General features: G+C 41.2%; 1 protein-coding gene across 3 annotated transcripts; it reads right to left on the bottom strand.

Moving 5' to 3' along the window:
* Window positions 1–1,702: 1,702 nt before the first annotated feature.
* On the bottom strand, window positions 1,703–19,411 carry klhl21 (kelch-like family member 21). Of its 3 annotated transcripts, none has more exons than XM_042303746.1 (5): window positions 19,309–19,411; window positions 9,623–10,747; window positions 4,520–4,931; window positions 4,188–4,260; window positions 1,703–4,007 (listed from the first exon to the last, which is right to left on the bottom strand). In XM_042303746.1, exons 2-5 carry the CDS (start codon window positions 10,695–10,697, stop codon window positions 3,681–3,683), a joined length of 1,887 nt encoding a protein of 628 aa, XP_042159680.1. In that variant the 5' UTR covers window positions 10,698–10,747; window positions 19,309–19,411; the 3' UTR covers window positions 1,703–3,680. The 3 variants fall into 3 exon arrangements, with proteins under 3 accessions (XP_042159680.1, XP_024239911.1, XP_024239912.1); XM_024384143.2 differs by lacking the exon at window positions 19,309–19,411 and adding an exon at window positions 18,649–18,851; XM_024384144.2 differs by lacking the exon at window positions 19,309–19,411 and adding an exon at window positions 10,929–11,467.
* Between the last annotated feature and the right edge of the window lie 2,867 nt (window positions 19,412–22,278).

Here is a 22,278-nt window from a genome sequence, read left to right on the forward strand (position 1 = left end):
AGAATGATTGTTGAGAGATCTAAATAGATTCACTGTTGCTATCAAAGTCATTCATTCATTTGTAGACAAACTGGAATTAAAGCCAGACTAAGTCAGCACAGATGGAACTATCCAAGCAGAAGACACATCTCCTTCAAATGTTGACATTTTGTTTTGTTTTCAACCAAACACAATTCAATATTACTTTTCTAATACAGTAAATAGCCTAAAGTTAAGGCCATTTTACAAACTAATGTAACATTCAAATTAGTAACACATCCATGGCCACATTTTGAGGTTACTGTAACTTTACATGACTTCTTATGTAAAGCATGCATTTTCAAGATACAGATAACTGCCAAACTAATGGAAACACTTGAGTAAATGAAGGTAAGTGTGCTTCCTGAGTTAATTAAGCACTTAACATCATGCTTAGAGTCATGTATAAAAATGCTGGGCAGGTTATTATTTTGGCTCCCATGGCTACGCCCCCACAGCATGACAAGGGCACCATCCACGGGGTGTCACTGAATGGTTTGATGAGCATGAAAACTATGTAAACCATGTACCATGAGGTGTCTCAGTCACCAGATCTCAACCAAATTGAACAATTTTGGGAGATTCTGAATTGGCGCCTGATAAAGTGTTTTCCACCACCATGAACAAAACACCAAATTACGGTATTTTCATGGAAGGATGGTGTCGCTTCCCTCCAATAGAGTTCCAGACACTTGAAGAATCTCTGCCATGGTGCATTGAAGCTGTTCTGGCTCGTGGTGTCCCAACGCCCTATTAAGACACTTTATGTTGGTGTTTCTTTTGGCAGTTACCTGTAGCTTGCAATGGCCAGTCACAGGTCTGTGGGGATGTTCACAATTGCTGTAATAATCTGCCAGAATCTTGAACAGCATTGATCACTTGCGCCATGTAATTTTAATGTAATCTCGACGGCAATCTAGGTAATTTGGTTCTGCTATTAGATGATAACCCAATCTGTTGTATAAATAAACAGAACATCTGACATGTGCTTTTAAATGGTTGAAAGCATAGTGATGGACATTTGGGTGACAACTAAACCAAAAATCAGACATTGTTTTTCCATGGGAATTTGGTGGTGCTTGTAGATGGTTGAAAGCAGTGATAACACGTTGGAAATTTCCAACTAAAACTTTTCCACCAGTCTTTTAGACTGGGTGAATATAGGTTGTAATGTCATTGATCAACGTTATCAACCAATTATACAATTATCTGCGTTGAAATGACGTGGTGTGCCCGTCCCGGTGGGTATTGCAGTAGCCATGTTTGTCTAAATGAATGGCACATTTGGAGTTGCGCTGTACAGAAGAACCTCACCCAGTGGAAGCCCCTACTCAGCCCAGTATACTATGAAACCCCTCAAGACATTTCCCTACTCTGTGGACTTCATATTCATTTTGCTTGTGCATTGGGGTCTGACAATGAGCTTCAACTCGTCTTAAGCTGCTTCCAGTCGTCACTGGCCAGGCCATCATTGTAAACTAGAATTTGTTCTGGTCCTCACCTTGATAAAAGGTTACATGTAATACTTAAAATACATAACCTTAAATTACTTCAGGTTATTAAGTTTGCGTTTTTACACTGTACATCAGTGATGAGACAAATCGAGCCAATAGGTCAGTTTGTGAGAAGTGAATGTAAATGAATGGGATTGTCTTGCATCAATCAAGTCAAGCAGTAAACAGAATTAAGTAACAGTCCTGCCTGCAGTTTTATTGTGATAACACTCACTGTAAAGGACATCACTACAACACAAAAAAGTTTTCATACAAGTTGTTTGTGTTCAAACAAAGAAAACACAAAAAAACATAGCATTAATGTAAGTACACAATACTAAAAATGACTTTAGTCAAACAATGTTACAGAAATAAGCTGAGAATGTGTTATTACTTCCAGTTGACAGTGGTCGTTTTACCACGATCTATTTTCATATGTACCTGTGCCTCTTGTTGCAATGGAAAAAACTAACATTATCAGAAATAACACTATAAAAACATATACATTTTCATAAATAAAATTAAACCATTCTAATAAAATAAAGCATCTATAATGAAGGCAATCTTCAAAGAAAATATATGACATGTGAATTCATGCAGGCTAGATTGGTAGTCATGCCAACAAAGTCTGAAACAGAGTCAGTCCCTCCCGGATGAGGGAGAGGAAAATGGTGATCAGCATCTGATAGAATATTGTCATTAGCCCCATTTATACCTGCATCCTTTGTCCTGATCTTGTCCACATTCTGATTGTGACCACATTTTTAGACAGGTGTAGATAATTAAAAGACACATTGTGATCTGATTGTGATCAGATCATCCTGCCCACTTCCAGGTGTAAGATATTCAGACACAATGCGTGTCTGACGACAAGTCTAGACAGATCTGGACAGAGAAACCATTTATATAATAATTATTCCGCCCTCTAAAATCATTGACAGGTGGGACCATTAACTGATTAGATCAACATGTCTTACAATAAATCAATATTATTTTGAAAGAATAGCTATGAAATCATTTGTATAAAAAGGAAGGGACCAGGAAATCTGGTCACAATGCCGACAGTGGAAAAGGTGACACCTAGACAGTCACACAACTGAATGCATTCAACCGAAATGTGTCGTACGCATTTCTCTGAATCGGAGAGGTTTGGGGGGCTGCCTTAACGTTCCTTGCCTTGCTCAAGGGCAGAAAAGCAGATTTTCCCACTTTGCCAGCTCAGGGATTTGAAAAAGTGACCTTTCAGTTACTGGCCCTACGCTCTTAACCTCTAGGCTACCTGCTGCCCTGGACAAACAACAGACATTTTAAAACCATGTGTAGACACGTTTCTTGAAATGTTTGCACAATCAGAATGTAGACAAGATTAGGACAAAGGACCCATGTTAGCACCAGGTATAAAACAGGGATATAGAAATAGAATGAGAACTCATCTACGGAATCGATCAGCCCAGTCCCAGTTGCATCATATGCAACCATGTTCTGATTCCACCCTATGGTTCCATAACAGGTTCCTAGCAGTATAGCTCTGGACAAATCTCCAGATACATCTCTCAACGATGATCAAATCTGGTTTAGTGCTCAAAAACCTTTTTGTGGTGGTGTTGGCTTTTGGAATGTATGGGCTCATGCCATTGATTCTGAAGGATGATGTTGGCTCTCACTCTAAACAACCGAAAAGTGGAAAACAGCTCCATAACTACTTGATTATGTAAAAAAGAAAAATGACACAAGCATAATCAAGACGAAACACTACTACTGCCTGCCCATGTATGGGCAGCTTGTGCTTTCCCCAACATGAGACCTTCATACCCAGCCAGTCTATTAGTCCAGTCAATAATAGGCAAACTGATCGTCAGCTATGACAGAGTGACAGGCAAGTAAATAACAAAGGGATGACACAACTGCACACATGCTCTGTCACAGAAGTGACACAGTGTAATGTAATGACAGTCCTATAGTGATCTCATCCATGCAGGACAATTTGATCATTATAAGCAGTTAATCTCTATAACCGCATTCACTATAAGCAGAGTGCACTATAACATTTTTCTACCGTCTATCTGTAGTATCATAATGAGGTGTATGTTTTCACAGTAAACCTAAAATGGCACTAATGGCTGAAACAGTCAGGATGATATCCCCTGAACCATTAGTCCATGTAGTGTGTTACACTGGGTTGACGTCGTGGTTCTGGTTGAGATTGAGGTTGTGGTTGTGCAGGGCCTGGTTGCGGTGGTGTCGGTGCAGGTGGATGGAGTTGGCCTCGGGCAGGTCAATGGGTTCGAAAGTGTTGGATACGGCGGGCATGAACTGGCGGAAGATACTGACACTGCCATGCCAGAAGGTGGGCTGGGGCAAGCGGCCCGTGGGGGTCCAGGTACGGGTTGAGGGGTCATAAGCTTCCACCACATCAGACAGCTCAAACGTGTTGTCATAGCCACCAGACACAAAGAGACGACCGCCCAGGGCTGCCACACTGCCTCCTACATGGACCTGAAGAAGGAAAAGAATGTGATCATCAGTTGAGAATACGCCGATCTTAAAACTAAACTTTTGTTGTCTGCAATTACAGATACACATGCATTACATTTTTTGATAAGAAATACTATTGTCAAGGCTGATGGAAAAAGTGTGTCAAGCCATAAGACTTAACACCTTGAGTGTGTCACATACCTGTGTCATGGGGCTAATCTTGTCCCATCCATTCTTCTGAGGGTTATAGACGTCGACCTCTGCCGAGTCATCCCTAGAACGCAAGAATCTACAGTGAGAAATGTCACGCCTAGCCAAAATCATATAGCATTCATCCTCCTTTTGTCTGTTTGCTGATGATGGGCAGTTTTTTCAACATTAGAACAGAATAATTGACCTGTATGTAATACCACATTATGTAGAGTTACATTTTTTTATTTTTTTTATCTCATCCAACTGTTATAAAGTTGATCCCAATTGAGATTAAAAACGTTTTTTATAAAGTCGCACATTCCTGTCTATATTCTCCTCACCTGACAAAGTATATGAGCCCATTGAGAGTGACCGTTTTGGGAGCGAAGGACCACGGCGGCAGCTCGCCACAGTTGACTAGGGTCCATCGATTGGCTTCCGAATCATAGCACTGGATGGCCATGTTATCCTCCCCAGTGGTGGTCATGGAGCCAATGGCGTAAAGGCGCCCCCTGCAGGTGGTGGTGGAACAGTTGTCCATGGCATGCAGCATGGGGGGCAGGGCCTCCCAGCAGTCCAGCGCGTGGTCGTAGCGCTCCGTGCTGTCTGGCGCCACCACATAAAGCTGGCCCTTGAGGACACAGGAACTGTGGTACTCCCGGGCTTTCAGCATGGGCGACACCTCGGTCCACTCATTGACGCTGGAGTTGTAGCGCCACACGCCGTCGTAGAGTCGCGAACCGTCAGATCCTCCTGGAGAGAAAGGTGTCAGCGATGGAAGAGATCCACAAAAATACAAGTAGCTACAGTGCATTTGGAAAGTACTAAGACCCATTCATTTTTTCCATATTTTGTACAGCCTTGTGCTAAAATGAACTAAATAAAACATTTCCCTCAATCTACACACAATACCCCATGATGTCTTTAAGTCTTTAGAAAGTCTTGCAAAAAAAATAAAATGAATAACTTATTTACATAAGTATTCAGACACTTTGCTATGAGACTCGAAATTGAGCTCAGGTGCATCCAGTTTCCATTGATCATCTTTGAGGAGTCCACCTGTGGACTAGGAGTCCACCTGTGGTAAATTCAATTGATTGGACATGATTTGGAAAGGCAGACACCTGTATATATAAAAAAGGTCCAACAGTTGACAGTGCATGTCAGAACAAAAACCAAGCCATGAGGTCGACGGAATTGTCCGTAGAGCTCCTAGACAGGATAGTGTCGAGGCCCAGATCTGGGGAAGGGTACAAAAACAATTCTACAGCATTGAAGGTCCCCAAGAACACAGTGGCCTCCATCATTCTTAAATGGAAGAAGTTTGGAACCATCAAGACTCTTCCTAGAGTCAGGGAGGTGAACAAGTCAGTGAGGTGAACAAGAACCCGATAGACACTGACAGAGCTCCAGAGTTCCTCTGTGGAGATGAGAGAACCTTCGAGAAGGACAACCATCTCTGCAGCACTACCAGTCAGGCCTTTATGGAAGCCACTCCATAGTAAAAATGCACATGGCAGCCCGCTTGGAGTTTGCCAAAAGGCACCTAAAGACTCTCAGACTATGAGAAACAAGATTCTCTGGTCTGATGAAACCAAGATTGACCCTGTGGCCTAAATGCCAAACGTCATATCACTACGTGACACCATCACTACAGTGAAGCATGGTGGTGGTAGCATCATGCCGTGTGGATGTTTTTCAGCGGCAGGGACTGGGAGACTAGGGGAAAGATGAACGGAGCAAACTACAGAGAGAGATCCTTGAAGAAGAGCGCACTGGAGCAGGTTAGGACCTCAGACTGGGGCGAGGGTTCACCTTCCAACAGGACAATGACCCAAAGCACACAGCCAAGACAACACATTAATGGCTTCGGGACAAGTCTCTGAATGTCCTTGAGTGGCCCAGCCAGAGCCCGGACTTGAACCCGATCAAACATCTCTGGAGAGACCTGAAAATAGCTGTGCAGCGACGCTCCCCATCCAACCTGACAGAGTTGAGAGAATCCGCAGAGAAGAATGTGAGAAACTCCCCAAATACAGGTATGCCAAGTTTGTAGCATCATACCCAAAAAGACTTGGAACTGTAATTGCTGCCAAAGGCACTCTAACAAAGTACTGAGTCTGATGACAATGTAAATGTAATTTCTTTTCTTTTTTTAAATATAAATTTGCAAAAATGTCAAGTCTGTTTTTGCATCGTCATTATGGAGTATTGTGTGTAGATTAATGAGAAACAGTTTCATCAATTTTAGAACAAGGCTGTAACGTAACAAAATGTGGAAAAAGTAATGGGGTCGGAATACTTTCCCGAATGCACTGTGGTGCTTATTGAAAACCCTTTGCTGTTCGAGCAGAAGTTCCCAAGAGGTCAACCTGACATGAGATCTGGGTATCTGTCACGATCGTGTGTAGACGGACCAAGGCGCAGTGTGATTTGAGTTCCACATCTTTATTATGTAAAACTTAAAACAAGAAACCAACAACGACCGTGCAGTACTGAGGTGCAACATGCACCGACTCAAAACAAGATCCCACAAAACACAGTGGGGAAATGGCTGCCTAAATATGATCCCTAATCAGAGACAATGAGAAACAGCTGCCTCTGATTGGGAACAATACCAGGCCAACATAGAAATAAACAAACTAGATTTACCCACCTTAGTCACACCCTGACCTAACCAAAATAGAGAATAAAAAGCCTATGGTCAGGGCGTGACAGTAACAGCTTTATGTGGAAGTGGCCCTCCACAATATTTGCATTTTTTTTACATGATGATTAACTTGGAAACTGATGCTACGAGTCCACCAGACATCCTACCAGGGGTCTTTTCCCAAATCCAGAACAAATTCAAGAAAGCGTACAGTATTATACAGAGCCATTATTGCATGAAACTCCGTTCCATCTCATATTTTTCAAATGACAGCAAACCTGGTTTCAAAAAACAGATAAAGCAACGCCTCATGGCACAACAATTTGACCATGATGTATACACAATACGTGTACGTATTGATATATAGGCTACGTGTGACTTACTAAAAATTGATGTAGTTCTGTCCTTGAGCTGTTCTTGTCTTAATGTTCTGTATTATGTCATGTTTCATGTTTTGTGTGGACCCCAGGAAGAGCAGCTGCTGCTTTCGCAACAGCTAAATGGGGATATGCAATTTCAATAGTTTAATCAAATGCAATATCTTCTTTCAGTTTCCTGGCCATGTGCTCTACTCACATTCTGTGTCCTTATGTAGTTTCACCTTGTAGATGTAATGACAATATTGCCACAAGGGCATTGAATCAAAGGTACCCTACTAAATCAACCTGAAGACACCTTTCATAAAACCAGCCCATTTCCCAACCATGTGTGCCAGCGATGGTACGTATGAGACCACTGCTAATGATTTATGACCCCTATCACTGACCAGCATTACAGGCAGCGTTAGAGGGCTTGGGATGTTTTCTCAGTGGAAACACTGTCTTTTCCTGAACCTAAAGGCCACTCTGTAATGATGATTGCCCCTCATTTAGACCTGGGTTCAAGTAGCCTACTATTTAAAATCACTTCCAATATGTTATCTGTGCTTGATTGAGCTTGTCTGGCTTAACAAAACAATAGTCCCAAAATAGCAAACCCTGCATGTCTAGCACTACAGGCAGCTTCAAATACATACTCAAAGTATAATACAGATTTCAAATGGTATTTGAACCAATGATGTACACTACCGTTCAAAAGTTTGGGGTCACTTAGAAATGTCATTGTTTTTGAAAGAAAAACACTTATTCCCATAACATAACATCAAATTGATCAGAAATAGTGTAGACATTGTTAATGTTGTAAATGACTATTGTAGCTGGACACAGCTGATTTTTAAATGGAATATCTACATAGGCCCATTATCAGCAACCATCACTCCTGTGTTCCAAATGGCACGTTGTGTTAGCTAATCCAAGCTCATAATTTTAAAACACTAATTGATCATTAGAAAACACTTTTGCAATTATTTTAGCACAGCTGAAAACTGTTCTCCTGATTAAAGCAATAAAACTGGCCTGCTTAGACTAGTTGAGTATCTGGATCAGCAGCATTCGTGGGTTCGATTACAGGCTCAAAAAATGGCCAGAAACAAAGAACTTTCTTCTGAAACTCGTCAGTCTATTCTTGTTCTGATAAATGAAGGCTATTCCATGCGAGAAATTGCCAAGAAACAGAAGATCTCGTACAACACTGTGTACTACTCCCTTCACAGAACAGAGCAAACTGGCTCTAACTAGAATAGAAAGAGGAGTGGGAGACCCCGGTGCCCACTGAGCAAGAGGACAAGTGTCTAGTTTGAAAAACAGACGCCTCTCACAAGTCCTCAACTGGCAGCTTCATTAAATAGTACCCGCAAAACACCTGTCTCAACGTCAAAAGTGAAGAAGCGACACCAGGATGCTGTGTTACTTTGCCCATCTTATTTATATTGGCCAGTCTGAGATATTGCTTTTTCTTTGCAACTCTGCCTAGAAGGCCAGCATCCTGGAGTCGCCTCTTCACTGTTGACGTTGAGACTGGTGTTTTGCGGAAGAGTATTTCTGTCTAATAAAGCTCTTTTGTGGGGGAAAAACTCATTCTGATAGGCTGGGCCTGGCTCCCCATTTGAGAGCCAGGCCTACCCATGGCTGCACCCCTGCCCAGTCATGTGAAATCCATAGACTAGGGCCTAATTAATTTATTTCAATTAACTGATTTCCTTTCGTTGAATTTCGTTGAAAATGTTGCATGTTGTGTTTATATTTCTGCTCAGTATAATTTCAAAATTATGCATTAAGGTAATCATAGTATAAATGTGGAAAAACAAATGTAGACATTAATAACTGCATTTCTATATCTTCCAAAATAGTTTTTACAATAGTGGGGGAGTGCCAAGATGGGGGAACAGTGGCTCTAAAGAGTGTCAGTCAGCTTGTGTATATATAAATATTTGATGTGAATCCAGGTCTGTCTATCAGTGATGAGCCCATGGACCACTGCTGCAGTCTTAGCAGGACACCATACCCCTCCCACCTAGCTAACTCACCTTAACTATCTTCTCTCTCAAATATAGCAAGAGTAGCTGGCTGCTGTGTTTTATTTATACTCACACTGCCTGCCTGCTATTTCACAAGATGCAAAATGGCTGGAAAGCTGCAGAGCATTCTGGTAACAGAGTGACTAAGACACCACACAGCAACTATAACCACTTATGTACACTGCAGTCCATTGTAAAGTTAAACTCAATGTAGATTATAGCTGGATACAATAATGTGTTTGAACATATAGCCTGTGTTAAATCTTAAAAGAAAGATGTTATGCTGCTATATCCAGTAAAATCAATACCTTTTATATTTTGTCACATGTAAAACTACTTATTACCTTTCATAAATCCATTATAAAGTATACCTGAATGATCAGGGCATTGTCAACTTACCTGTGACATACATATCGTTGCCCAGGGCAGCTATACTGTAGCCCCCTCCCAGGTGATCAGGGAACTCAGCCAGATAGCGCCACTGTCCAGTCTGAGGGTTGTAACAGTCCACAGTGACCAGCTCATCGCAGTCCTGGTCACAGCCTCCCACCACAACCAGGATCTCAGCCAGTCCGGTTGAGGGCCGTGGCCGCATGCGCTGGCAGGGTCTGTCGTGGCGGTCGTATTCACACGACTGGAAGCTCCGGGCCTCACTCACCATTCTCAGGCAGGAGGGGGAGAGGTAGACCAGTGGGTCACTCTCCACGTGGGCGAGTAGATAAAACCGGCGCACGAAGGGTAGTCTCACCTGCTGCAGCAGCTCGGGCCAGTAGTGGAGCCGCCTCTGTAGGTCTGCTTTGATCCAGCGCACTGCAATCTGATAGGCCGTCTCCTCCTTGTCCACACACAGCGCGTCATCCGACACAAACTCCAGCAAACGTTTCCAGGGCAACCGCTCAAAGTCCTTGCCTTTGGCCAGATCCACAATGTTCTTGAGGACAAAGCGGCGTGCGCTGACAGCTAGATCGCGGCAAGCGTAGGCCTCGGCAAAGTCCTGGATCTCCAGGCAGTTGGAGACGTCTAACCTCTGCTCAAGGAAGGCACAGCAGGCCTCTTTGACCGAGGGGAACTGGAACAGGTCGGCAGTCTTCAGCAGAAGATCTACATTATCCTGGGTGACTGTGACTCGGCCTGTATAACAGAAGTCCACCAGCAGGCCCAGCAGTTCAGCAGACACCTCGTGAAGGACCACACGGTCCATGGCGCTCTCTCTCAATGTCCCGGCGAACATGGCCCTGAAGTAGGTGCTGGCTGCGGCCAACACGGTGCGGTGGCAGTGGAACTCCTGGCCCTCGGCGCACAGAGTGATGTCGAAGAACTTGCGCTCGGCACGGAGCTCGTGGATCCCCCGGAGAAGGTTGAAGGCGTGGGCCGTGTCGAAGAAGGGCAGCGTGGACGGCTGAGTCTGGATCACTGGCTTCTCAGATATCACTCCTCCCACTAACCCCCCTCTGTTCATCACTCCTCCCTCCATCTCTCTGTTTGGATATCTCAAAGAGGTTGTTCTCAGAAGATTGGGTTAATCTGAAAAACAGAAACAGCATTAGCATTTCTCTTACAATCACTTCTAAACGGGTTCAGATTCACAGATTCACTCACTGTACCATACTCTTAATACATATCCTACAAACCAAAAACACACTAAATAAATAAGCAACACTGTAAAAATTCAACAGAGTTAGCGTTAGCAAGGCAAGCTACTTACAGAAACCGGTGGTATTTTCAACACAAATAAGAAGAACCAGCTAAATTACAGTAAAATAAATGATGATGAGCCCCCTGCCTGATGAGACCTACTGGGCAAATTAAAACAACAGTGAAAAAAGTTGCCTGTGTTCTAGAAGGTACCACTGCAATTTGGACAGCTCCAGTGACTATGAGCAGCTCCCTGTCCGTGTTTAAGAAAGAGAGCTCTGGGTCTATAAATACACCAACAGGCAGTGTCCATTTCCACTGTGTGGGGAGGGGTGTGTGTGTGTGTGTGTGTGGAGTACACCTAATACGTTGTGGATTACCTCAACTCCCATATCTCTGTCTGCCTAACGTACATCCTCCTATCAGCCCCCCCGAAGTTAGTTGTCAAACTAGAGCCAGCCAGCCTGCCACTAGCCTGCTGACAGTCACCCTCATACCCAAACATTGCACTTCCTGTCATAATACCCACAAATCAGCTTGTTAAAAACACAGGACAGACTAAAACTACCATGTGTTCTAACCAGGCCAAACACAAGAAATACCTACTTGACAAAAAAGAAAGTCTCACAGTTCTCTGAAAACAGTTGTAAAACTATTAAATCACCTAGCCTGCCACAGCATAAGGAGAGCTCCCTGGTTTCGCACTGAAAAGTTATAACAAGTCTGCTCTAATAAGGAGAACATCCATGACAAGGAGGGAGTCGCAAAAGAAAAATGTTACAACGTTTTAGGAGCTGGTTTAAAAACTGTGAGTCACTGTGTCGGTAGTGTTGCACGATTCATACATCTAAATAGAAGCCCCTGGTTTCTTACTGGAAGGTTATTTCTCGCTAATGTTGCCTTTAAATCTGTAATCTTCTAGACGTAGCCTATTTGTAAGATGATTATCCGGTCAAATTGTACAATTCATATTGAACATCGACACGGAAGTCGACTCGCCATCAATGCTATTCTACATGTTATGTCATTGGGGAGCTTCAACAGCAACCAGTCATTTGAAGGCTCAGTAAAAACTTTGGGATGGATTCATGGTTATTAGTATCCAACATGATTCCAGGTGGGATTACAGGAAAACCATGCCTACTTAAAATACACAGGTCTTTACAGAGATGAGCTTCATAAAGGCCTTCCGTGGCCAGAAAAAAAAAAGAAAAAGACACAGTGCGTAGAACCTCAGCGGAGCACACAGCTCACATTCCACACCAGGATTCAACAATGCAGCCAGCAGTCCCCCCCCCCACCAAGGACAGAGTGGGCCCCCTAAAGGTTAGCATACTCTACCAAGGTCTGAAACCTGCTCTAGAGTCTTCCTAGCTCTGCTCTTTAAAACTTCTGGGTAAGTGATTGTTTCAGGTTGAAAGGGATAATTGCATTTCCTTGTACTGTGCTAGGGTCGGGTTCACCAATTCCACATACGTCTATGAAGTCAATGTGTTAGGCTATAACTCCTATAGTACAGCATTATACAAGCCAGCTACTGCCTTTCTGGTCATATATTAAATTGGATATTATAGTACATTCAATTGGACAAATATCAATCCACACTACTATTCCTTCTCGCCCCCATCTTGGTGTGCAAGTAAGTATGATAGCCTACCCAGCTAGCACATTTGGTTCCTTGGAAGTTGTGGGAACATACATTTTTGGTTTCCTATTGGTTCTGGGAACGAAGCCATACGTTTCCTGACCGGTAAAACTCTTTTATATTCTGATTACAGAAGTAAACATTTTGCTAGTTCTGAGAACGTACATTTTTAGTTTGCAGGGAGGTTCTGAGAACATTTTACTGGAAGATTTTTGAATGTTCTAAGAACAGAAATTATAGGTTATTTGAAGGTAATTCAATAATGTTCTGAGAACATGTTTCAATAAGACTTTTAATAACACTGCTAGCTTAGTTTGGGTTACCTGTTTTGAACTTCAAGCACAGATAATGTAGGACACATGGAAATGAATTTGCTTAGACAATCATGAACAGTTTTTTTTATTTATTGTGACACGGTATCAGTGAGATTCAAACCTATGATTTTCTGTTCTCTATCCCTGGAATTAGTCTGGTAAAGTAATGAAATGTCAAGAAAATAAAGTTGTATTGTTTACGTTCCTTAAAATGTGCTGAGAATGTTCAAAAGCCAAGCAACTATCCTGCACCATTCCCAGAAAGTTGCAGGAAGGTTGAATGCAAAATAAACATAGGACAACCACGCTCTCACCAAGCTCTAAGAAAGATATGGTTCTCAGAACATTATGTGCTAGCTGGGCACTCTGTAAATGTACATGAACAACACTGTTTTTTGACAAACATACATGTTAGAACTATATCTGTGGGACACAGAGAGTAAGGTTAAGTGATTTCCAAAGACCCGAGAGAGGTATTAAGCAATTTACGAGTAGTGTTTACCAACCTAGAATAGCAGAGTGAAAGTGATAGCCTTCACTCAGACCGAGGGAGAGAGCAGAGGTGGGTGGAAGGAAAGAGCAGAGGTCGGTGGACTAACTGGCTGGTATGTCAGGACCAGGAGAGGAATACAGAGAAAGTATTGTGACTATCAGGCACCATGTGACTAGAACCTACCCACCAACCCACACAGGAAGCATTTTATGTTTATTGGCAAACGTGGACGATACATGCCACCACCCTCACCACGTTTCATAACAGTAGTGGCCAGTGTGGCCAGGAACTAGGAACTTGAATCATGCTCTATAGTTAGGAAGTATGACCTCCTTGGTGAAACCCCCTAAGATAGAGTCAACACGGTCAGTCATAGTTCTCAATAAAAAGCCAGTCGTCATCTAATAAGTTGCTGGACTATTTTTCTTGGGTGGAAATGGGGAATGGCTGATGAGCTAAGCTTGGTAATATAGTGGTAATAGATGAATCTATAGGTGTCATTTTCTTCTAAATACACTTGTTCACACCAATGACTGTAGGGTTGACAGTTCAAAATACCAAGAGGTAAATGTCAGACCACATGGTCACAAACAATTTGTTAAGAACATAGAAGAACAAGGCCTCACTTTCAGCCTGAAAGTCTTCTTTAGGTTATTTTTCTAGAAACATAATATGGCACACATCCTGAAGCCGCAGAGTGAAAACGTAAACAAAATGTTTAAAAAAATAAATCCTCCCCAGTGATCCTGGAATGAAGTACATTGATCTCCATGAATGTGTGCCTACAGCCAAAAGAGTCATTATGTTATGAAGTGTGGTTTCAGAAAGTCTTCGAATTCAGCTATGAAATGTTTATTTGGAAGCTAGGCCTATTCTGTGTACACGGTTGGGGTAAATTAAAACCAGACTGAACTGTTTTCCTTCCAGTGGGTTCGACTTTACTATGCAGCCAAAACAACAACATATTCTGTTGGCCTCCTGCTGGTAGGCCCTGGTAAACACCAAAGAAGCAAAACCTAATTACTCTCAGTTCAAAACCAACAGCAAAATCATGGATCCACAAAGTGCCTAGTCATCACTTAAACTGAGCTATAAATAATATTTAAAAAAGAAAGAACAGTGATTAGAAACCCAGGATACATTTGAAAAAGTACTAGCCTCCAGCAGGCCAATATAAGCCTGGTCGCAGATCTGTTAGTACTCTCTAATTGCCACATCATATGGTTTGGCAAGACGGCACTAACTGAGCTGGTACCAGGCTAATATTGCACCTGGTAGGTAAATGTCCATTACAACACAGATGCTGCAGGGTAGTAAAATGTATAACTAATAAAATATAATTAATTTTAAAAAACACATGAAATAAGAGAGAAGCTACAGTATATACAGGGTCTGTGCCAGAACCAAATGTACAATGTGCAGGGATACTAGAGTATTGAGGTAGATATAGGCAGGAATTAGGAGACTGGTAGCAGGAGAAATAATAATACATAGTATGGCAGCAGCATAAGTGGTGTGTGCGTGCGTGGTGAGATTGGGTATGTAAGTGTGTGGGTGATGGATTAGAATAATGTTCACAGTCAGTCATATCTACAGCTAATGGTTCCTCCTAAATGCACATGTACAGTACGTGCAACAAAAATACTTTAGCACAGATCAATTCCCTGCTTTCAGTTCAGACATCAGTGAACCTCTGTTTACAATGTAGTTCACCAACCCAAATCCATAGTAAAAGCCAAATCCATGCAAGTGTTTCAATTTATGATACAAAGAAATGTATCAAGACCACATTACTACAATATCATAAACCCCACGGCATTCATCTTTTTTTCTTTCTTTCTAGCAGTAAAGACAGTAGGCCCAGAGGTATCATGCCCAATCAGATTTGTCCTGTTAAAGAAAATAAACATTAATTTCTTTATTATTACTTTTTTCTCTCTCAATGAAATACTAGCTCCTAGTCACTTAGCAATTTTATGAAGTTGGCTTTAGCTAGCCCAGATAGGTTCCCAATCTCATAACTAGCTACCAAGAAGCCATTTCAGGCTATCAATCAGGTTAGAGTAGCTAGCTTGTTAACCTCTTTTAGAATTTGAGAGTGAAATAATTACACACTTGTCTCTAACATGTAGGCTCAACATTCACGAACAGTCCCATTACAAGTCAGAATGTTGAACAAACTTAATTTAAACTTACTTTACCCGTTGTCCGACGATTTTGACTCTATCACGGAGGTAATCTGATCCAAAATATCTAAAGGGAAGTGTTATCAGCCCAACCGTCAGTATGCTGGTCTGTATATCGGTATGTATTTACGGTTTTTATTTTCAATATTGATGCAATTCGCACGTGACAAACACTTGCACAATATGGCCGAGCCTAACTGAACCACAGACCGAACGTCAAACACTTCCATCTGATTGCGAGGAAGCGTGCTTCGGTCGACTATGGTCGGTTACATTCGGCTATTGTTAACATATACTCGTTACAGACAGACATTACAGACATTAGGGCCCAATTCTTAACAGTCCCATTTTTACCACATTCTTGCCGGGATAAGCCTTTTATATGTCCCGTGCACATGCCCGCAAGTTCAGGAATGGGAGTAGGCGTGGGCCGATGTAGGTGAACATCTATTTGAATAAATCCATTGAATATACACCGTCACGAGGAAATACATTTTTGATTAGTTTTAGGCAGGTCCTAAGAAACATTATAACATTCTATTTATTTTCAAAAGAATAGAATGGGATATTTTGAAATGAATTATGTTACTGGTCTGTGCCCCAAGCACATGAAATCACAAGTTATTTTGTTCTTTAAACAGACAAGACACACTTAGGCTACCCTGATCACAGTCACACACACACAGCATTTAATAGTAGGCTATATTATACAATGAAATATAACAGAGTAAAATGCAAATATTTTTCCCAAACAACTTGCGTCATGGCAACGTGTGGAACCGCTGTCATATAAAAAGTGATATTTGGAAATAGAGCCCAAGGCAAGCCCATGTTCTTTGAGCCACATTTCATCGCTTTCCTACTCTCTTAAGGACGGCAGGTATCCTAGTGGTTTGAGTGTTGGGCTAGTAACCGAAAGGTTGCTGGATCAGATCCCTGAGCTGACAAGATAAAAATCTGTCATTCTGCCTCTGAAGATGGCAGTTAACCCACTATTCCCTGGTAGGCTGTCATTATAAATAAGAATTTGTTCTTAACTGACTTGCCTAGTTAAATAAAGGTTAAATACATTTTTTAAATTATACTCTCACTCCGCTTTGTTAGGGAGCAAGCATAGGGTGTTACATTGAAAGTACCTTCATCATGATACCGAAATAAAATAATATCAATCTATATTTTCAAAAGCATGCGAGTCTGGTATTCATATTTCACAACCTCTGCAGACTTTTGGAGTTGCCTTTACGCGATCAAGTAAAATAGGCCTTCACTTGATTTAGACTATGTTATTCCATGGTAAATGTTTCTGATCAGTGATAAAAAAAGACTAGCAATACCACCTCCCCTTATTTGCCCACTCAGAGAATTAACCAAATATACAGACAGAGATTCAGTTAAAATCACATTGGATTGCTTAAGACAAGTCACAGGCTTTTGGTTGGGAGAAGGCCTAGGCTACTAAACTACTGCAAGTGAAGAGCAAAATAATCCACTTGTTAAACTACATAACATGCTGGCAAAATTTTCTGATCAGTAATAATAAATGAGCCAACTAGACAAGATGATAATGAGCAGCACTCACTTCAACTTAGGCTACAATTAGGCTGTAGAAATGATAGCTAACAAATATTCAAACAGAGAATCAGTGAAAATAAAACCTGACATTGATTGATCAAGAAGAGTCCCCATGCTTGTCTCAAAGCAGCGTGAAACGGTGCTGGAATAGTTGACCACATGCAGGTAGGCTATTGCTTCAAATGTACTATAGCAATTGGATGACTTTGGGAGTTTCAGTAAACAACAATTTGATGCCTTCAATTGCTATAGCCTACTTCATTCCAATATTTTCATAATTCTGTGAAATTTATTCCACACAGTAATTATTTATGGATCCATCCAGTTGCAGTTAAGAAAACAGTGCTTGGGGTGGGCTATGTGAAGAGATGGATGAAGTAACATGCCTTAGCAACCATTCAGAGCTTAAGAACGTAGTACATACCAATTAAGCATTAAGGCTGCATTTCATACTAAACCGTAGGCAGAACTTTACCGCAATAATGACTAGATCGGTTGGCAGAAATAAAAGTAAAGGCTTTGTCTCCGGCAATACCTTTAATTTATAAAGAAAAGTTGACACAAAAAAGATGGCGGGATGCTACAGTTGGCGGAAAAACGTCTTGGTTTGAAAAGTGTAATATTGTGCACCAGGTGCAATGCGTCAAGAGATTGAAAATACAAGCGACAGAACCTACCGGCGTCGCAAATAGTGGGGTAAACACTTTCCTGTGGATACCCTGTCTCCACCTCCTACCGCCAATAATAATAATAATACATGTTATTCAACATTCTGCCTTATAGAGACTATAGCATCTTTTGTAAGGCGACTTTAGTTAGACTGAAAATCCACAGAGTAACCACGGTAACAGTCTGAACTTTAGGCAACTAGCTTGTTTAACTATCTCAGCTGGCATGCCTGCTGGCAAGGTCGGTAGACTTTAGAAAGGCAAGCAATAACTAAACGCATGGGTCGCGTTAAGAGTTCAGAATGAGTCTGATGCCGAGCAGAAATTACAATAAGAAGAATATTGATAAGATATTTTGTGTTTTATATTTTGTGAGTGAAAAACGCAGAATTGTTTTAACGCGAACCCTGCTAAGTGTAACGTTACTGAAAAACACTGAAATTCCTTTAAATATTTTACCCAATTTTTAGCAGAGATGCAGATGCATATTTAGTTTCTTTAAAAAAAAAAAACAGGATACAGGCATAGAATTGGGCATAATGATTATTGCTCTACATTGCAAGAAAAAGCTGTTTCAGGTGTTTGAATGAAAAATTATCAAATTTATGGACGGGGGCTAGCACAGGCATTCACTTTGTGGCCCCTCCGATTTTGGGGGTACATGTCACCCCTGAGTAGGCCTAATCCGCATTAGATTCTGTTCATTATAAACAAGGAAAACTATTAAAGATGGACAGGTATCCTACGAGTTAACCGTGTCTTTGTTTATGCGATATAACAGCATATACCACCTCCTATATCATGTAGAACTCCATTATTTAATGTCAGTGTACAAGTCCAATCACGACGGTCTCCTTTCCATCGAGGAAAAACCTTCTTCGCAGACATAAAACATGAAGTAAATACACTTACCAAATGTAACGTATTCTAGTCAACGTATGGGTTATAGTTTTAAAAGCTTTACATTTGTTTACATTTCCTATCTGAAAATAAACTTTGGTGTTGCTTCTCTTCTCCAGTTATCTGCGCCATGATTCCGCGTCGTATGAAGAATTGGGACAGCCAGTTTATCCATTGTATTTCCCAGATACTCTAGTGGCCGCTCTAACCATGAAAATAAATGTATTCAAAAATGGAAGGCAGGAGGCGAGATCAGGTGGGATCCTTCTAGCCAATGAGAGGGCAGAAGCATGTGAACAACAGGTACAACTGTTTCCACTGGTAACCAAAGCCACATAGTCCAAATTGGCTATATTGTAAAGATGAATAAAATAAAATAAATGTACTTTTTCGTCTTCATTTAAAGTTAGGCATCAGCAGCGTGATAAATCTTAGGAAGATGACTTTGTGGCTATGGTAACTAGTGACGACCAGGCACAACTCCCAAATAAAATGTCACCTCTCCTACTTATATCAGTACACTCGTAACAACCTAATCATTACGAAACGTATATTTGATCAAATAAACCACACGTAGCAAATAAGCCATTACATGTGTTGTTCATCAAATTCGATACACATTGACCACACAAACTCCTCGCTTGGTGAGTGAAAATAACGAAAAACCGCCACCTGCTGGAGATGATACATTTTGGCCCCAGTTATCCCTCTCGCTTCGACTCTACCTCTCTGGTACAGCCTACAAACGTGCTTCTTCTTCTTCTTCTTCTTCTTCTTCTTCTTCTTCTTCTTCTTCTTCTTCTTCTTCTTCTTCTTCTTCTTCCGTATAGTGACAGTCCACACAAACAAACGTGTTAAAGGTGCATGCTGCCACCTACTGTGCCAAAGGCCTGTGCTATCTGGGATCCTTTGAAAGTCCCTACCCCATTGAAGCTAACATTTAAAAGGATTAAGGTAAGGGTTAGGATTAGGTAATGGTTACTTTTAGGGTCAGGGTAAGGGTTAGGGTTACGTTTTAGGGTATGGACGTCCCAAGTAACAAATATTGCACTCACCCTGTGCCAAATGCTCCTCATTGGATACAGTAGTTGGCACAGTGTGACATTCACAACTTGTGGTTACATACAAAACCTAAAACTACTGGATATATTTTTTTTTAAACACCATATTTATCCTTAACAATCCAATTTTTTGGTGTCATCTTCATGCTGTTGCTTGAATCTGCATCATGCAGTTATGGGCTACTCTTTCTTATTTAAATTGAGAAAATATGTTGCAAATTAAACCATATTGCACGCATGAATTGTCAACATTTAGTTATGCTTTTGTTATAAAATATACATTTTATTTATTAGAAGTGCCCCCTACCTCTGGAAAGGGAGGGGGTGAGAAATAGCCAAGAAACTATAAATCTCGTACAACACTGTGTACTACTCCCTTCACAGAACAGTGAAAACTGGCCCTAACCAGAATAGAAAGAGGAGTGGGAGGCCCCGGTGCACAACTGAGCAAGAGGACAAGTACATTAGTGTCTAGTTTGAGAAACAGACACCTCACAAGTCCTCAACTGGCAGCTTCATTAAATAGTACCTGCAAAACACCAGTCTCAACCTCAACAGTGAAGAGGCGACTCTGGGATGCTGGCCTTCTAGGCAGAGTTGCAAAGAAAAAGCCATATCTCAGACTGGCCAATAAAAATAAAAGATTAAAATAGGCAAAAGAACACAGACACTGGACAGAGGAACTCTGCCAAGAAGGCCAGCATCCCAGAGTCGCTTCTTCACTGTTGAGACTGGTGTTTTGCAAACCCACAAATACTTAAAAACCTCTTGGTACTAGGGGGCAGTATTTTCATTTTTGAAAAAAAAACATTCCCCTTTTAAACAGGATATTCTGTCAGGAAAAGATGCTAGAATATGCATATAATTGACAGCTTTGGATAGAAAACACTCCAACGTTTCCAAAACTGTAAAGATATTGTCTGTGAGTATAACAGAACTGATGTTGCAGGCGAAAGCCTGAGAAAAATCCAATCCGGAAGTGCCCCAGGTTTTGAAAGCGCTGCGTTCCAATGACTCCCTATTCAGCTGTGAATGTACCATCAACGAGCTTACGCTTTCTACATATTCCCCAGGGTGTCTACAGAATTGTGACGTAGTTTTACGCATTTCTGTTGAAGAATAGCCGTAGGCAGCCACATTGCGTAAGTGGTCACATGGTGGCTCTGAGAGAGATTCTCGGTAAAATACGTAGCCATTACTCCAATCGGTCCTCCTGAAAAACGAATTGTCCTGACGGATATATTATCAAATAGATATTAGAAAAACACATTGAGGATTGATTATAAACAACGTTTGCCATGTTTCTGTCGATATTATGGAGCTAATTTGGAATATTTTTCGGCATTGTGGTGACCGCAATTTCCAGGCAATTTCTCAGCCAAACCTGAAGAACAAATGGAGCTATTTCGTAAACGATTTAATTTGATTGCTTTTCTGATTTCCGTGACAAGGTTGCCTGCTGCTAGCAAGGCATAATGCTATGCTATCGATAAACTTACACAAATGCTTGTCTAGTGTTGGCTGTAAAGCATATTTTGAAAATCTGAGATGACAGGGTGATTAACAAAAGGCTAAGCTGTGTCTCAATATATTTCATTTGTGATTTTCATGAATAGGAATATTTTCTAGGGATATTTATGTCCGTTGCGTTTTGCTAATTAGTTTCAGGCGATGATTACGCTCCCGCATGCGGGTTTGGGAGTCACAAAATATATCATATATATATATATTATTAAGATACTCAACTAGTCTAAAGGCCAGTTTTATTGCTTCTTTAATCAGGACAACAGTTTTCAGCTGTGCTAACATAATTACAAAAGTGTTTTCTAATGATCAATTAGCCTTTTAAAATTATAAACTTGGATTAGCTAACACAACGTGCCATTGGAACACAGGAGTGATGGTTGCTGATAATGGGCCTCTGTACGCCTATTTAGATATTCCTTTAAAAACCTGCCGTTTCCAGATGAATAGTCATTTCCAACATTAACAATGTCTACACTGTATTTCTGATCAATCTGATGCTATTTCAATTGACAAAATATTGCTTTTCTTTCAAAAACAAGGACATTTCTAAGTGACCCCAAACTTTTGAACGGTTCATAAAACACAGGCAATATATAAAACACAGGCAAATCATGTTTTTGACTGCAGTGGGCCTTTAAGAATTATTTCATCAAGATGGTGTAATGTCTCGTCTTCTGAATGTATTCAGTGAATAATTCCAGCCTCCTCCATCATGTCTTTGGGTGGGTGGTCAAAGTCTCACATTGTCTAATGAATACCTGGCTTGCAACCAAACCAGGCCTCATTATAATGGGCTTTCTCCTAGCCAGGGCCCAGCTTGGAAATACATATTTATTTAGATAAAGTCTCTGCCTCAAGGCTTGTCAAACCTTATCTTGATGTCGGTAGAACATGTGTGCATATATTCATGCCCACTTCCCACTGTTAATCCACTTAAAAGCTTCTGATGCGTGAGGCATCTATTTTTAGATAGTGGTATGGCATTTAATGATGTGCCTTGCTGTTTGATTTGTCTTTTTATTTGTCTTGGAATATGCTGGCTGTCTTGATCCAA

The sequence above is a fragment of the Oncorhynchus tshawytscha genome, linkage group LG22 (genome assembly GCF_018296145.1).
Source record: "Oncorhynchus tshawytscha isolate Ot180627B linkage group LG22, Otsh_v2.0, whole genome shotgun sequence".
NCBI classification, from domain to species: domain Eukaryota; kingdom Metazoa; phylum Chordata; class Actinopteri; order Salmoniformes; family Salmonidae; genus Oncorhynchus; species Oncorhynchus tshawytscha.

What these genes read in the sequence shown, in the direction of transcription:
- klhl21 (XM_042303746.1), bottom strand. Translation starts at nt 10,697, where the DNA reads ATGGAGGGAGGAGTGATGAACAGAGGGGGGTTAGTGGGAGGAGTGATA. An exon ending in CAACGATATGTATGTCACAG is followed by an intron (nt 4,932 to 9,622) that starts GTAAGTTGACAA and finishes CTTTCTCTCCAG; the next exon opens with GAGGATCTGACGGTTCGCGA. An exon ending in GGGCTCATATACTTTGTCAG is followed by an intron (nt 4,261 to 4,519) that starts GTGAGGAGAATA and finishes CTTGCGTTCTAG; the next exon opens with GGATGACTCGGCAGAGGTCG.